General features: G+C 48.7%; 4 protein-coding genes across 4 annotated transcripts; 2 read left to right on the forward strand and 2 right to left on the reverse strand.

The window, feature by feature from the left end:
- Positions 1-5,936: 5,936 nt before the first annotated feature.
- T069G_01686 (ras family domain-containing protein) lies at positions 5,937-6,933 on the forward strand (the record flags this gene model as incomplete). Its single annotated transcript, XM_056168896.1, has 6 exons — positions 5,937-5,966; positions 6,046-6,078; positions 6,149-6,207; positions 6,284-6,464; positions 6,527-6,774; positions 6,870-6,933. 6 exons carry the CDS (start codon positions 5,937-5,939, stop codon positions 6,931-6,933), a joined length of 615 nt encoding a protein of 204 aa, XP_056034212.1.
- Positions 6,934-8,004: 1,071 nt separating this feature from the next.
- On the reverse strand, positions 8,005-9,084 carry T069G_01687 (RNA recognition motif domain-containing protein; the record flags this gene model as incomplete). Its single annotated transcript, XM_056168897.1, has 2 exons — positions 8,005-8,215; positions 8,297-9,084. 2 exons carry the CDS (start codon positions 9,082-9,084, stop codon positions 8,005-8,007), a joined length of 999 nt encoding a protein of 332 aa, XP_056034213.1.
- Positions 9,085-9,828: 744 nt separating this feature from the next.
- On the reverse strand, positions 9,829-11,610 carry T069G_01688 (uncharacterized protein; the record flags this gene model as incomplete). Its single annotated transcript, XM_056168898.1, has 5 exons — positions 9,829-9,891; positions 9,943-10,785; positions 10,847-11,225; positions 11,278-11,458; positions 11,505-11,610. The coding sequence occupies 5 exons, from the start codon at positions 11,608-11,610 to the stop codon at positions 9,829-9,831; spliced, it is 1,572 nt and encodes a 523-aa protein (XP_056034214.1).
- A 3,571-nt stretch (positions 11,611-15,181) lies between these two features.
- On the forward strand, positions 15,182-17,082 carry T069G_01689 (major facilitator superfamily domain-containing protein; the record flags this gene model as incomplete). The annotated part of the gene is made up of 7 exons (XM_056168899.1): positions 15,182-15,319; positions 15,392-15,449; positions 15,501-15,787; positions 15,842-16,240; positions 16,325-16,536; positions 16,606-16,777; positions 16,846-17,082. The coding sequence occupies 7 exons, from the start codon at positions 15,182-15,184 to the stop codon at positions 17,080-17,082; spliced, it is 1,503 nt and encodes a 500-aa protein (XP_056034215.1).
- Between the last annotated feature and the right edge of the window lie 145 nt (positions 17,083-17,227).

The raw sequence follows: 17,227 nt of genomic DNA on the forward strand, positions 1-17,227 counted from the left end.
TCCGTGACGTATCTCACCGGGATACCCCATCAGCATGGGATGAACTCGTAGCTCACTCCCCAATGTAGCCAAATCAGACATCATCTAGCCGTCTCCTTACGCCGTGGACCACTCATGGTGTTGAACATCCCAGACATCTCCGATTCGGGCTATCAAACCGCAGCTAGAGATGCCAAACACTTCCCAACACTTCATGTTATGCTTTTCTTCGTCGGCAATGTCTCATCAGAATACCCCAACCACTCTAAGTGAAAGTTATGGTCGTAATCAGAGCTGCAAACTCAGCGCGTAATGCAAGGTCCGACACATATCGGGTCCCTCACGTCTCTAAAGCCCCATCCACACTGACGTATAATCATGTGGTAGTTAGAAGCGGCAGACGCGGCGGAAAAGCGAGGGGGCAAGTGTCTTATTGGTCATTTTTTTTTTGTCGCAGTGCGCGACTATTCAGCCAAAGACATGATACGGTGGCTCTTGTTACGGAGATACCAGACGGCGGCCGCTGTTCGTCCGCAATGACTTATTGCTTGTTTCAAAATTACACTCCATGATGTATTGTCGTTCACAAGCTCTGTGGGAGCTTGGCTCCTTCGAAGACGCTCTTTCTCCGGCACAATAGCACATGGTCGTCATTGTGATGATCACCCCAATACCTGTGGTAAATTGAAGTATTGCCTTGCGTATTCCTTAGTCACAAGCGTCATTCAGGAGGCACCAGGGCGGTTCTTAGTTCTTGGTATACCCGCATGTGTATGCAAATTTTGTGACCTTGCAACCGATTCGGTTTACACACGTATGCCCCTGCTGATAAATGTGACTTCTATGGACGACCACGTCCGGGTTGCCTCCTCAGAACATGCTAGTGCCTCTCCAGATCGCGCAGATATATCAAGACTTTATTTTTGCATTGGTTCGTGGGGTTTTCGAACAGAGTTTCCTGACTTTTAAAGTTTCTCAACATTTTCGGCGACTTTGGCGGGAATAGAGAACTAGAACGACTGTGCTGTTAAGGGTGCCTATTCGAATAAATGGGGTAACTTGTAGCGGCTGGTATCTTAGGGGCGTCATCGAGGCCGCACTTATGGGGGTATTGCTTAGTCTCAAAGGTATAGGGTACAAGGCACCGTACGCCTATTTTGTGAGAAGGTGAAACGAATGTGCTGTTGGTGTTGATTGAAATAGAATCAGTGTCAATACAGGAATGACTGGATGCTTGATTTGCCTGCTCTTGAATATGGACTCGTGAACCGTAGATGTAGTGTTGGTATCCGTCGCGTCCCGTAGTGCTTGCCAGTGTGCCACCATCTACGACAGCTTGAATTGACTTGTATCAGGATTTGGGATGTGGAGTCGGTATCAGGATTTCGGATATTCCCTCTAAATCTTTCTTATAGCTTTTACTCGCTGGCATCATGAATAAACGTGAGTTTTCTGTACTGATCGCATGATTTTGTCGATTGTGGATTGGATTAGATGAAGTGTTTATCGGCATTAAGTTTGTTGAAGCAATCTTGGTGAAATAGAAGACTAGAAGCTGAGTGCCGTCTGTTGGATCAGTCCTAGTGCTCTTTCCATTGGTTCCTGGCTTGGCTCTGAATAGGAGCAAGTGGTCATCCCATCTATATTCTTCAGCCCCATCTCTTCGCGCAGACCCGAATCCTATCGAGAATAATATTATCACAATCAGGGATATATACACAACCACTCGACCGTATAGGTCGTACGATATTCTGAGAAACGGCCGCTGTGAGGATATCGTAATGGCAACCAAGCTACGAAAGCTGACACCAGTATCCTTAGGATTGACTTTGTGGCGTTCTTTCCGGTCCTTGAGCTCCTTATTGTTGGTCTCAGTCGGCTTTGCCCACTATAATCTGGATGATATGGTCATTGATGAACGGATCGGAAAGGATGTGTCTTGTATCCTCGAACGTTGCAAAAAACTGGAACAAGAAGAGAACCGTCACTTTTGTATATCTGGCGTAGAAATTGACTACTCGACTTGCCCAGGACGAAAACATCTCTCGAGGTTGAAAGCAAATCTCCAATAACACGCTTCTTGTTGCGGAACCGGACAGCCTTTGCCAAGTGCATCACAGAAGCAATTCGACAATAGCTACATGCAGCCTCGCTCAGAGTTAAGAGCAGGTGGCAGACGCGTTCTGAGTCTTAACGAACACCATCTGTCGATTTTAACATCATAGCTGCTTTTGGCTCTTTGAAACTGGACGGTTTCGTCACTTGAGGAACCCGGAGGCTGTCATTTTCTCTTCTGTTTTGGAAACTGGAGGGCGCCGTAGCTGCACTTCGAACTTGAAACTGTTTGTGCGATTCAGCTTCAGATAAATCTTTCGAAAGTCTTTCTGTCAGATCAGAGTTTAGTACAAACACGTAGTCCAGGAAGCACATGTCCTTGAGCGTAATCAAAGGTTCATCCGAATGCTGTTCTCATAATTGAACTAAAGGAAGGCGCGCAATAAAGAATCGTGTACGGTTATCTTTAATGCTTCAATTGACACGGGTGCATTGAGCGCGGTTTTCTTAATGGAGAGGACATATTCGGCAATCGAATGATAGTGGTTGAAGATCTGCGAGGGGGAAAATGCAGAGACTAGTTAGATATTGTCAATATCCCGATGGACATCTTTGAGCACCTACGAATGGTTGTTGAAGATGCCAAACAATAGCTGCATGAACTTGCAGAATGAAAGCAGACGATTGCTCTATTTTGGCTGCGTTCCGTAAGGTGACATAGATTTTGGCACGGCGATTGCTTGGCTTCGAGAGTATTCATGCTCTTGTTGGAATGCTGAGATGTCGGTGGTTCAAAAAGTTCAATGTTCTTCGAAGTTCACTCTAGGTGTCCTTCCTTTGTTTCTGCCATTGGCGGTGTAGGCCTTAAGAATAGATGCGTGTACGTACATGTAGATTTGCAGCAACTCCCAAGGCATCTATTGCCTGCACAAACGCCAAAGAAAACGCCTTCTGTGTCGACCAAACTGCTTCGATCTCAGCCTTGCGGGTATCTATTCATCATTTGAAGCATCTTGTTGAATAGGAGAATGTTATAATAGACATTGACCGATTCTTGGCGACGGTTCAAAGGAGATAGACGTGCTCTGAGGCTGCTCCAATTCGACTAGAAATCTAACGCCATGCTGTTCAAGCTAATAGTTGGTGTAATTTTAGGCTTCCAATGATCATGCGGCATCGTAACTATTGATATGTTGCTACCTGCTGGCAATATGAGAGCTACTTTTGCATCATCCGAGACTTGCAAAGACAATCAACTTCAGCAACAGCCTCGAAGCTCACAAAGTCGAGCTCAGAGTGCCCCCTTTTAGCCTTCAAAACCGCATTTGCTTTTTATAAGAGATTCCGGCTTTTAAGGTGCAGATATCCCAGAGCCGCATGACAAACACCTGCAGCATGTGTGCTAGCTTCTCGATGTGGCTGCGCTATCCTGTGCTTAGCAACGCATCCCTTCGTTTCTGGTCTCGAGAACAAGCCACAGTCGCATCTAGGGTGGGATCTGACGCTGAAGGGGCCCCCTTAGACGTGGATTAGGCACGGCAGATCTGGGGAAGCAGAGCCAATCTTCGGGACATGTGGATAGATTAAGTGCCCTACGCATTGAATTGTAGCACGGAAGCTTCAGCTTCAGAGCAGCGTCAATGCATTGCCCCTCCACACCTCCATCCCTTGTCGTCTTCCGTCAATGTCACGATATAGCTTCTCCTTGTTACACATCACGGAGAAAAGCACATGTGATACGAGTAATGGAAGCACCAGGACTTGCGGCAGTTGGAACCAACACCCCATCTTGGCGTCGTGCAAGGCTACGTCAGATTTGGTTTGGAGGCGGCGTGTGTTTCAAAATAGCAACAGAGTTGTCACAGAAAATCACCTAGCTAGAGCACCGACCGTCGCGCGAGAATCGAAGAAAATTTTTTTTTTTTTTTTTTTTTTCAATTGATTCATTGCCTGCCAACACTGCTCTCCTGCCCGTTGGTAAATGCGGCGAATGAGCATAATAAGAGATACGTGCGTGTATCTGTCCTGGTACCTCGCCTTGATTTGCAGAGCATCGAGTAATACGTGTAAATAAAAATAAAAAACACCTGCAAAGCAAAACGCCCAATATCCTAGCCGTCGTTTATCTCCGGCTCCTTTGAGTGTTTCTTCTATACGTAATTTTGTTGGCGACTCTCTTCACCACCGTAAGCTCATTTCCAGTGCGTCGCTTGGTGATAGGGGCAGGGCTGCTGTCGACATCGAGCAAAGGAGAAGCAACGGGGTTCTCCGTCCCATGATCGTGTGCCCGCCACTCAGCGTCGCCCGCGCGTAAGCAGCTGCAGTACGCACTTCGTATTGTCCAATTCGATTTTATGCGAGACCAACAAGAGCCTACAAGCTGCTAATCTAGAGCTTGGATGAGTCTGGCTAGTCCTCGGCGCCTAGTTCACGACGGACTCTGTCCCAAGTCCAAATTCCACAGCCTTCTGTAGTATCAATCAAACCCACCAAAAGAGCGGATGGGTATAAGGCAATCGACATGCTGCATGCACTGCATTCCTTCTAGAGCCTTTCCGCTGCAATGACATGCACAATCACAGCTGGATTCCCGTCACATCATATCCGGCCGCCTTGGCAATCTCGACTTGCGGGCCCTTGCCTTGCAAATGCATCTCGGGTCAGGCGACTTGCTTGACCTTGACCTTGACTCGACTCGCTGTGGACAGGGTACGTACCGTGCCGGGGGTCTTTTTGGTGCTGGGCTGTTTCTCTCTTCTTCCTCGCCTCTCCTCCCCACCAACAGCCACACGCATCCATCTTGATCTTTTGTCGCCAACTTGGACCAAGGTAAGCTTGATGGGCATTTGAGTCTTTCAATCCTCGAGTCTGCCTTTGTCCGGTCAAATAAAACCATCCAGATTCACCTATCCCGAACTAGACGGTAAGTCATCTTGCCCGTAACAAATCAAAGTGCCCTGTTCCCTTCCATCTTCTCCTTTCACCATCCCATCACACACGCGCGCAGCACACACACGCACCATACACACTGGGCTAGTGACTAGCAGACGCAAAAGGAGAGCTTGTTTCTTTTTTCTGCTTCTTCTTGTTCCTATTTCCTGATTCGTCCCGCCCTGGCTGGCCCGCCATCCGCCATCCGCCTCTCCTCAGGTTTCACAGCGCCTCGCGAGCTCCCTTGCATCATGTTTCTTGTTGGTGCGGCCATCTGATTTGTCCTTCCCCCCTCGAATTCCCTTGCAGACGAAACGCGTTCGTAGGTCCGGAGCCTATCGCTCGTTGCCTCCCCCTCGATTCCGACTCCACCAGCTCCAGTGGCGCTAGCAGATACAAGAATCAACAGGGTGCGAGTACGTGCAGCACCAGTCGCAGGTCTTTTTCCCGTCTCCTAGCACATCTCCTAGCAACTGGCAAGACGGACTAGGCCGGAATCAAGTTAGCAGTGGGTGCTTTTTGATTCTGCTACTGCTCCTGCTACTGCTAAGCTGCTGATATCGCCCTCGACTTTGCCCGGGTCTCTTGCAGCTTCACCTCCTGCGGCTGAACCCCGTTCCACTGTGTCAACCTGCTTCTGACGTTGATGCAGCCTTGAAACCCTCTCCAGACCGAGACGCCGCCATCATCCCATCTCCGATTCCCGCTTTCCATCTCTCTCCAGCCATTCCTCCATCTTGCTCTCGTCATCTAATTCTTTGTCCTCCCGTCCCCTCGCGCCAGATCCGTCCCTATCCTATTCCAATATACACCGCGCAACGCCCAGCCCCTCGCCCAATCCAGCCTCCACCGACTCGTTATTTCGATTCTTACCAACCCCTCCAACGCATCAACACCATACCATACCGCCGTAAACTGAACAATCAGGACAGTAGAACCATCGTCAAGTCACAGCCTCATCTCGGGACGAAATGGCGCAAGCTGGAGTTCAATCGTTGAAGGTAAATCGCAGTCATCTACTTCTCTCCGACTATGATAGTTTTTTTCTTCTTTGGTACTGACGCCTCCTGTCTCCTTTAGTGTGTCGTGACCGGTGACGGTGCCGTCGGCAAGGTATGTAACCATCTTGACTTGCACCTCCTATCTTCCAAGCTAGTTCCTATCGACTAACTGCGATTAATAGACGTGTCTGCTCATCTCGTACACGACCAATGCTTTCCCCGGAGAGTACATCCCGACCGTGTCAGTACCGCCTTTCGATGTATAAAGAAAAATTGGGTTTGCGACTTCTTGGCTGACATTGAAATTCCCATGACAGGTTTGACAACTACTCTGCTAGCGTCATTGTTGATGGCAAGCCAATCAGTCTGGGTCTTTGGGATACTGCAGGTCAGGAGGATTATGATAGACTCCGACCCTTGTCCTATCCCCAGACTGATGTATTCCTCATCTGTTTCTCCGTTGTGAGCCCACCATCCTACGACAACGTTGCTGCCAAGGTACGATATACATCTCCTACTTTTGTCTGGTGAGAAGAACCAAAATATCTGACCATAACCAGTGGCTCCCCGAGATCACTCACCACTCCTCTGGAACCCCAATCATTCTGGTCGGCACCAAGATCGATCTTCGAGATGACCCTGCCACCAGGGCTACTCTGACCAAGCAACACATGGAGCCAGTCAAATACGAGAACGTCCTGAACTACGTCAAGGAGGTCAACAAGGCGAACAAGATCATCTACAAGTACATAGAGTGTTCTGCTCTTACGCAGCGAAACCTCAAGAGCGTCTTTGACGAGGCTATCCGGTAAGTAAACGTCGACGGCCTGGGATGGGCCTCTTATGCTCTCCTTTTGTTGTACCCGCCTTCCTACCCGGGGCTAACGTTTCGTGTCTCTCCAGTGCGGTTCTGAATCCCACCCCGCAAGCGTCCAAGGCCAAGAAATCCAAGTGTTCCATCCTGTAAAGATTTCTCGCGAAGCCATTTTCGTTTTCCCATCTGTAGCATCTTGGGCAGCGAAGGCCTCTGTTAGAATTTCTTTTACGAACGATTTCCAATCTCGAGCTGCCGCCGTCGCCGCCGCACGAATTTTTTTTGGGTCACCTTAGAACGGTGTACATTACAGAAGCTCCTCACCGGGACGTATTTCGATGAACTAGACCGACTTAGTTATTAATGGAGAGTGGAGGACGAGACGAAGGGTGAAAGAGGGTCGGGGCCCCGAAAAGGAGATTTCTTTTTTAATGAATATGGCTGTCCTGTGTCTTGAGATTCCCCCCATTTTCCTGGTACTGTTGATAGGGTTGCAGCAAGCCAGAAAATGACATTTGTTGACAGGACGGCAAGATTCTGACGCCATCTCGATGGTCCTAGAAGGTGGAAGATGAAAGAAAATATTACCGATCCATGGCGTCTGGCAAATTAACGATTTTTGTTTTGCTTTGCGCCAGTCGTTTTCTACATTGCTTGAAAGAATATTTTTGAAACATTATTTTTCTCCTCGTCCCGCTGCTATTCATTCCTTGACTCCTTTTTATGATATTTTTGGGTTGCTTTGGTATCTATAGATGGCAAATGCATTGCGGATGATGTTTGGTATGTATTATACCGGCATTTAGAGGGCAGTCTTTGACGTGTTGGCTCAAGAGCTGGCAGAATGCATATGAAAGACCAAGTTCCGTCCAATTCTATTGGGGGTATCTCTCTTCCAGCAAGTTTTCCTCTTTCCCTCTGTCTCTCGTGCAACCATGCTATCCTAATGAAGCGGAATGTGCCACTTTTTCGTTTCCGATGCTTGATACATACATCCCGGTTCTCATAGACGGTAGATTGATTCAGCCACAAAGCCTCGGGTTTCTATCGTCACAGTCTCATATGAAAAACAACAATAGGCGGCCACCGGCGGATTAAATCGAAATAATCAAGGAACAACAAATAAACAGAATAAACCAGGCCGTATCTGACCAAGGGCAGCGACAAATAAGCGCAAAAGAAAGCATACATGAAGATTTCAAGCGGCATCATCAACATGGTAGATTATTTGAACAAGTTTCCAAGGCCAGGGAGGCGGGCAAGACGGCTCGGGTGAATGTCCATCCTGGACGGGCCGCTGGACTTGCCATTGGTCTGGTTCTCTTCCTTGGCTGTCTTCTCCTTTTCGATGCGCTTGGCTCGGTTCTCGTCGAGCTTCTTGTTCTTCTCGTTGATCTTGTCTTGGCGGCCCTGGCTCTTTCCGCCTCCTCCAGCACTGTTTGAAAGAAACACCAAAGGTTAGCATTGACTTTCTTTTTTCGATTTGTGATATAATTTGTTGCATGTTAAAACTCACGTCAGTTCAACATTGATTTTTCTCGCCGGAGAGATGCCGTCCTCAAACATGGAATGGTGGAATTTGTCCAGGCACGTCCTCTGGTGCGTCGGGGTTGCGAACTCGACAAATGCAATGCCCCTGCAGACCTTGGGATCCTCCTTCTTCGTCAGGCACCGCACGGCAACGGGCTTCAGAGTAGCGAAATGCGCCGTGATGGACGCCGCTGTGGCGGTGTAGGGAAGGTTGCCGACAAAGACAATGTTGCGGCCCGCCTTCTGGGCTGAGGACGAGTCGAGGTCGATGACATCTCCGGATTGGGGCACGTCGTTCGAGGAGGAGGACTTCTCCTTCTTGGACTCTTTCTTGCTGGACTTTTCTTTCTTGTCCTTCTTGTCCTTCTTTTCTTTCTTCTCCTCCTTCTTGGCATCTGTCTTTCCGTCTGTCTTGGGTTCAGACTTGGGCTCTGCCTTCTTTGGCTTTGTGTTCACCTCGTCATCGTCAATATCCATGCCTTCAGGAAGATCCTGAATGTCCTTGCGCTCCTCTTTCTTCTCTTTTCGGGTCTTGTTGTTGTATTTGGACTTGTCCTTTTTCGGCTTCTTCTCTGCCTTTTCTTTATTTTCTTTCTCCTTCTTCTCCTTCTTCTTCTTCTTGTCCTCCTTGGACTTAGGCTTCTTGGACTTTCTCACTTCACTGCCTGGTTCGGCATCGTCATCGCTGCGCTTGCGCTTCTTTTCGGGCAAGTCTTGAGGCACATCGGCGGGCTTGACGTCCTCCGAGGCGGCGGCGGCGCGCTTGGACTTCATGGTGCAGGATTATTTTGCGAACAATGTCTAGAGAATTAAAAAGAAGGAAAGATAAAAAGAATTGGCGTTTCGAGTCGCGGGTGAATGTGGAAGACAGCTGGGCGCGACTGTCGAGAGCTTGCGACGATAAGAGGAAAAAAAAACTCCAATCGCTCTTATCGCGGCCAGATTGCCTCCAGTCGCAATTTTTAGGTGGGGCAGCTGCTTAGAGTAGGAAGGAAGGGGCTGCTGGCTTGAATCGGCGCTAGTGGCCGCAATCTTGTAGCTTCCGCTTTGGCGCACCACTAAAATGGCCAGTGACAAACAGAATGGGATGGAGGCTTAGGAGGTTCGAGGAAAAGGTCCATGGCCAATGAAGATGATTGTACAGTATAGCATCAATATCCATATAAATGTGTTGAGTTAATTATCCTGATATGATACGAAAACTGGGAGGACTTGAGCGATTCGTCCAAACCGCTGGCCAAGGAGATCTCACTCATCAGTAAAAAGACGACCTCCGTCTGTGCCCGAGGATCGACGGACGCCCAGTATCGTCCCATAAATCACTTTTGCACTCCATAGACCCCATAGACGATGAATAACTCCGATTCGCCAAACTTTTCTTTGCTGCTTCAAGGATTGGACTAGCATCACCACTCCATCTGTTCTGCTTGACCTTGCTTAGACATTCTGCCACAGAGTCAGATCTTTATCAACTAAACGATATTCTAGCCAGTTACCTTTGCACATCCTTAGGTTAGGCTAATGAGGCAGCCGTGATATCAAATTTGCAATGTTGAGATACATATTTTGCATGGCAACCGACTGCTCTACATTTAGTCAAGGTTTTTAGCAGCAAGAAATCAGGGGCCTCACCGTATCCCGTTCAATAAAAATTCCAATCTCATCTGCATGGTCCATGGTGTCGTTGACGCCCAAGTGCCAGTAGATATCTCGCTTTCCGGGGATGCTAAAATCGACGTCAGGCAGGGAGCCGACGCTTCTGACGCTCCCACGCGGACCCGCCATGGATGCGGTGTTGACGATGCCGTCATTCTGGAGCCAGTCTTCAAAACCGGGCTCTAAAATCTCCCTCTGCGCCTGCGTAAGCTGCTGGCCACCCATTGCATAGACAGTTGGCATCATTATTGGTATGACGTCCTCTCGCGGAATGTACTCTCCTGGACTAGGAAGCTTCATATTGTAACCCTGTATCCGGAGAACCCTAGTAATCACTGATTGTGTGATCCATTGTACGAAAGCAGGGAAATCAACGATCGCTGGGAGAAATGCCCATGCCCCATTAACCACCATGTTCGTCAGCTGTCCGAGGAACGGGATTGGGATCCCTGTCTTGAAGGGAAACTCGTTTAATGCGACCTTGCCCCAGTCTGGCCAACCGGTAGGAAAAGGTTTTGTTGCATGAAACGATAGGCTGAAGTAGAAGATGTTTGGCGAGGTGTTGATTGTTTTCTGGGAGAGTTCATGGACACCTTCGATGCTGTTGTCGTAAAACCCGTTGTTCTTGGAATATAGCCACTTCCACACGGGGCCATCGGGCGATTCTAGGCGTTCAAGCATGCCTTGGAATGTTTCTCCAGTATTTCTACAGATTCCCCAGTGGTCAAGCTGGAGGTCAAAGGCTCTCTTTTCTGGAGGATAGAAGGAGGCTGTAGCAAAGAGTCTTGCAATGAGCCCGACAGCGGCGCACAATTGTCGCTGAGTTCATTAGTCTTTGGAACCTTGGTCATTGTAAGGGCTGGGCCATGTCAATACATACATCAACAAAACTCTCGAGAACATCGATAATCGTAGTTCCTCGGTGAGGGGTCCCGAGAGTGGTGACTGAGATGGCCCAGTCATCCCTCCCTGGCTGGCCAAAATATTCCGTATGCAAATATCCGTTGTTACGTCTCATTAGATCTAAAAGAAAGCGCACCGTATTTCCGCCTTGAGAATGACAGACAAAATGAACTTTATGATCTTTGTCCCATTTCCAGTTATCGAAGCCCGGCGAATGTGAATATAGGATGGCGCGCCTTCTGTTGGTGGTGCAGGTTCGCTTTGGGCCACGGCCTGGCCCAAAATAATTACCATATTTCACATCAACATCATTTTTCTCCGCAAGGGTATTTGTCGTCAAGTCAACTGTGCTAAATCTGATAAAAATGAGCCTAAAGTATTGAAGTGCCTAGGTAGTGAGAAACATACTGCCCAAAAGTAAGCTGCCTGTATAGCTCACAAGCGCGTTCCCAGTTTGTCGATATGGGAGCAATGGAAGCGACGATCACTGTATAGCCTCTATTGGCCAAGAGGGTCGCGATGTCAATTTCGCCGCCAAAGTAGTTGATGGCACCGAATAAAGGAGCTCCCCAGCCTGTGAAACCCGGTACTTTGCTGCGTTAGTACTCGAGCTGGAGAAGGTTTTTGAGACCTACCAAAGACAATCGGGACCGACTTATCGTCGGGTGCAATGTTTTCCACCTCTTGAGCGAGTTTGTGTAAATTCACAAGCCCATTCGGGTCATTGAGATTTGGAGCCATGAGAAAGATTTGCCAGATAGTTGACCACGAGTGTAGATAACGAACAACGTTGGTGGGAGAGAGTTGTCGAAGTGAGTGAGAAAAAAAAAACCCCCCTTTATGTTGATTTGTGGCGATCCAGGAACGAGTATGTCTAGTGAACGACACAGGTCGGCCGCATATTTATGGCCGTATAAATCCTGTGATATAGGATTTGACAGGCTATCTCAGTGAATGAGCCTTATAACATGATGACGGAAGTGCTATTCAGCTGGTTCAGGCTTCATTCAGCTGGAGAGTATAAGTTCCCTTCAGCTGAAGAGTGCATACCAAGTTGACGCACCGGACCAGTCAAAGAGGGCAGGGCGGATGGCGAAGAGGATGGGGGCTTCCGCGCGCACCTGAGTTTCTGAGAAGGTCCCAGCCATCCTATCAACCTTAGTTCAATTAAAGCAAATTGGCTGTGGCGTACCCCTTGGAAGACTAACACATTCCAAGAAATCACATGCTCGCCAGTCCAGGTGCATCAGCTGAAATGATTTAATCACCACTAATGTCAGCCACCTTGCGGCTAGGCGCCCTCGATGCAGCATTAGCATACAGAAAGCCTTCAGCTCAGATTGCATCAATCAGGTTGAATGCTATGCTCTGAAAGAAGTGCTTGTTTGCTAGTGCATTGGTATTAAACGGTCGCTTTATATTCACATACGATGCTGTTATGCTCACTACCCAGGAACGGTTGCTACTTGGTGCCATCTGCAAGTAGGCGAATCTTGGACGCTTATCCCACCATCTGTCTCTTCCTCTTCCAGCAGAACAAAGTGTCCATCAGAAGTTGTTCAGTTTGGTATATACGTAGAGAGCTGGCTCCGGTAATAACAGAATGTCCAAGGTGGGCATGAACGCTCCAGCGATGGCAAATGTACATATCTGGCCGATCCCATTTGGTTTTGTACACATCAGAGAACACGGAGGGATCATGACTAGTAGCGATCAAATCGATGCATATGGTATGTCGTAAACCGGTGGGCATAGCGGTGCGGCCGTCTTGCGTCTCTGCTTTGTCGACAGCCGTTGTGCAGATCAACCCGAAGGCTTGATGGATTGGCAGAATCTATTGCTTCCGGTAATGAGCTTCTCGGAAGCCACCGGCTCACCAGACGGCACGAGTTTCGTGATCGCAAAGGGTCAAGTAAAATTGGGCATATCACGGCCCGGTTGACTGAGGAGCTCGTTCCGAGCTTCTCTCGGGAACTTCCGTCGTTGGGTGGCTTGGTTTCGCTGTACGAGTTCCATTCCGCGTCAAGAAAGGCTGTCAAAAATTAGTATTGAAGTACTGACTCTTGGACTTCATACTAATAATGCATATGGAACTTACCGCACAAGCTATAGCATGAAAATAGAGAAGCTGCGTATATCGCTGTTGACAGCCTGGATCATTCCAGCTGAGCACTAACATGTGCGTTACATGCAGAAATAACTGCTATATAGTTTGATGGCTCGCTTTGCTGTTCATGCGACGGGCTGTATTGCGAGTGCTGGTGGTCAACAGGAATAGGACCTACAGATTACACTCTACCAATTTCTTCAAGCAATCCGCAATGTGTGATCTTCCGGTCTTACCGCTGGGCCTTCATCTCACATGGCAAGCCTGGTTGAGAAATTTGATGACATGATAGCGGCCAATGGAAACTACAACAAAGATACACAAAACATCAGCCTAAAGTTGATAGATCAAACTCTATCACCAACATATGAACGGATCTATCATAACCGTGCTGACTCGTACTTGAGGTATCTAGGAACCCAAGTAGGTATGAAGCAAGCCCTGCAATGCTAGTTCCACAGCGAGACATCAGTCTAGGGCGGAGAGAATTGAAACTTTACTCGAGTATGTACGATAAAAAAGCGGACACTCATGACTGCCGTGGAAGCAACGTTTTGCAATTGGTCGCTAGTTCGCTTCTTGTTACGCCGCGTCGACGCCACCCGCTTCTTTATTTTTTGCTCCAGTAAAGGCCGAGGCAGTAGCCAGTGATTCGGCATTAATTTACCAGTGGTAGTATCTGGTAGTTTTGCGAGGGCCTTTCAGAAAGACCAGAATGTGTCGGTTGCACAAAGGCTTTTATTATGTTTCTTGAGATAGGTCCTAATCGACTAAGCATGCAAGATTCCATCTGGTACTACCTATTCCTACGTAAGATTGCCAGCAAAGGCTTGTTCGATTCATGCATCCATCCGAGGCGGCCTGATAGTCCATTTTCTTTCGATTGTGATTAGTACAGTTGCCAAGTGTTGTCTCAACCGTAATACTTACTATCTACGTGCTTGGTATCGTGCTCAAACCAAGTCTGAGCAGGAGCATCTCGGAGAGAGTCCGCGACTCAGTCAGAGATAAGCCCTGGCCACTCATTGGCTGGAATGCCGAGTTTTCTGCGTCATCGCACCACAACCGCCAATTTCTCTTCTGTTCCTGCCACTCGACCGTGCGGGGAAACGGCGGTCTCCCTCCTTGGGGGCAAGAGGCTACGAGTTCCTTTTTGCCCTCTCCAGCAGCAAACTAGCGAGAGGCATGACTAGCCCAGCAAGCCCAGGCCTGGGCGTTCTTACCCCACGGATTTCTAGGCTGCTACCCCGCAAGTGCAGGGGCAGCGAAAGCCAATCGACGGCCCTGAGTTAGCGAGTTAGGGGAGTTTAGCGCAGCCTAGAACCTCTGAATGCCCTGTAGAAGCCATGGATCGAGAATCTTGCGTGTGGAGAAGTGAGAAAGCCGATGCCGTTTGGAGACCGTTGATCGCAAGGTTCCTTGAATCCCCCCAATACCCATAATCTCATCACAGCTGTTTGTGATCCCGTCGGGTGTTTGCGCATTCGACGGCTTGACAAGGTTCAAACATACGAGTCAGTCAGCCAGCCATCCAGCAATTCAATCAATCAATCAACCAACCAGCGAGTTTTTGTCTCTGCAGTATTAGAGACAGCACTTTGAGCAGATACTCTAGCTTCGGCCCCAGATTTCGGAAGTTGATCGACATCGTCTACTGGCCTTACCATTCCCGATTGATCAATTTTCCTGGCTCTCATGGCGCCATAGAAGAGAGCCGCTCCACCGAAGAGACAACAACCTTGACGCCAGTGACCTTTGGATGGTGTGAGTCCTTGTAAATCCCGAGGCCAACTGCCAGGGTTTGTGCGCGTGTCCGTCAAATGATGCTGTATGTGCTAACCCGCATTGTGGAGAAGAATGATGGATGAGTGCAACATCGTGGGTCACCCCAGAATCTCAAGTTCCCCCAACTGCTATTACTAGAGAACAACAAGGACAGCAGCGGCAGCTCGGAACAAGTCAGCTCCTAAGCATGGGTCCTTGGACGGCGGGCTCTTCAAGTAATACGCCGTCCCTTTATCATCTGTCGTCCCCCTCATCTGAGACAAGACAGCTCTTCCCTCGGATGTAACCCTGCCATTGACCACCCTTCTTTTCTCTTTTTCCTCCTCTTTTCTCCAACTCTCTGACCTGATCACCACGTTTTCTGACAAGATTCCGTAGCATTCGTTGTCTCCGGTGTTACACTTTGACCTACAAAGCGCAATGGACGCCGGAAACCATGCCTCTGAGAAGGCAGAGGTTGAGAAGATTCAAGATGTAGCGGCAGGCAACCTCACAACAGGCTCTGAGCCTGCTCTCGGAACCTTTGCCGACGTTGATGAAAAGAAGATTCTGCGCAAGGTACGTGACTCTCTATCATGGAACCCAAGAATCGCTAGTCGCGCCAGCTCTCCTAACACTATGCTGATATAGATGGATATCCGATTACTGCCAATGCTTTCGGCTCTATATCTCCTCTCGTTTCTCGACCGTAAGTTGATTATAAAGTACAGCGCAAGTTCAATCAGCTGACTGCGACAAGGCGGAAATATTGGCAATGCCAAAATCGAAGGACTTCAGGAAGACCTCAACATGTCGCCGGGCCAGTACAACTGGTGTCTCACCGTCTTCTTTTTTACCTATGCAGCGTTCGAGGTTCCTAGCAACCTGCTCTTGAAGAAGCTGCGCCCTAGCCGCTGGTTGCCATTGATCATGGTCTGTTGGGGTGTTGTCATGACTCTCATGGGTATCGTCCAGAGCTTTCGGGGTCTGTTGGCGGCTCGTTTGTTCCTGGGAGTAACAGAAGCTGGCCTGTTTCCCGGCGTGGCTGTAAGTTTTACCTTGTTTGGAACCATGACAACATGTTTCGACTGACACGAATAGTACTACCTGACAATGTGGTACTGCCGTGAGGAGATTCAGCTCCGCCAAGCGCTCTTCTTCTCTGCCGCCTCCGTCGCCGGAGCGTTCAGTGGCATTTTGGCCTTTGGAATCAGTAAAATGGACGGCGTCGGCGGACTTGCTGGCTGGAGATGGATTTTCATCCTGGAGGGCATCGCGACTGTACTTGTCGCAGCCATGGCCTTCTTTTTCCTTCACGATTTTCCCGAAACCGCAAAGTTCCTTACGGAGGACGAGCGTGCTTTTGTTGTTCATCGTCTGAAATACCAAGGCCAGGTAGGCCAGGCTCAAGTAGCACAAGCCGAAGAATTCGAATGGAAGTATGTTCGTCAAGCTTTTACCGATTGGCAAGTCTGGGTCAACATTTTCGTTTACTGGAGTGTAAGTCTTCCGCCATACCATTCAGTTTACTAGCTCGCTCCCTTCCATCTCTTTGACTATACTAATATTCAATGGGAACTTTAGATTGTTTGTCCCCTCTACGGCATCTCCCTCTTTCTTCCCACCATCATCAAGTCTCTGCATTACACATCGAGTACCGCCCAGTTAATGACGGTACCCATCTACGTTGTTGCTGCTATCCTAGCTGTCATCAGCGCCTACTTTTCTGACAGGGTCGGGAAGCGCAGCCCCTTCATCATTGGTTTCCTCTTGATGATGATAATCGGCTTCTCCATGTATGTCTCCACCCCATCATCTCTCTCGGCTGCTTGAATAACAAGTATGATGTCTAATCATTATTCTAGGTGTATCGCTTCGTCGAATCCGCATGTTGTTTATGGTGGTATATTCATTGCTGCTTGTGCCATTTATCCTGCATTTCCTGGAGTTATCACATGGCTATGTAACAACTTGTCTGGGAGTTACAAGCGCAGCGCTGGAATGGCTATTCAAATCGGGGTCGGAAATCTTGGAGGTGTAAGTGGATGCCCATCTTTGCGCGCCGTTGTTAGATATTGCCCCCGCCGCTGACATTCCTTTCCTAGGCCATGGCATCCAACTTTTACCGTCAGGCTGATGGTCCCCGGTTCATCCTAGGACATGGCTTGGAGCTTGGCTTCATCTGTATGGGGATCGTCGCCAGCTGCATCCTAATCTTCAGCTACTACACCGTGAACAAGAAGCGCGAGCAAAAGCTGGCGGATGGAGAGGCGGCCAATTTTACGTCAGAGGAGTTGTCGGCTTTGGGAGATAGAGCCATCACGTTTCGTTACATGTTCTAGTTCGTGGCCGAAAGTCGTCGCCTTTCCTTCTCTGACGGTTAGAGATAGACGAATAATAAAACCAACATTGTATTTCTGCCACGACTAACTCGGCGTATCTGCCGTGCATGGGACTCTAAATGAAGAACTAACAAACATGATAATG

This window comes from Trichoderma breve, chromosome 1 (assembly GCF_028502605.1).
Source record: "Trichoderma breve strain T069 chromosome 1, whole genome shotgun sequence".
NCBI lineage: Eukaryota > Fungi > Ascomycota > Sordariomycetes > Hypocreales > Hypocreaceae > Trichoderma > Trichoderma breve.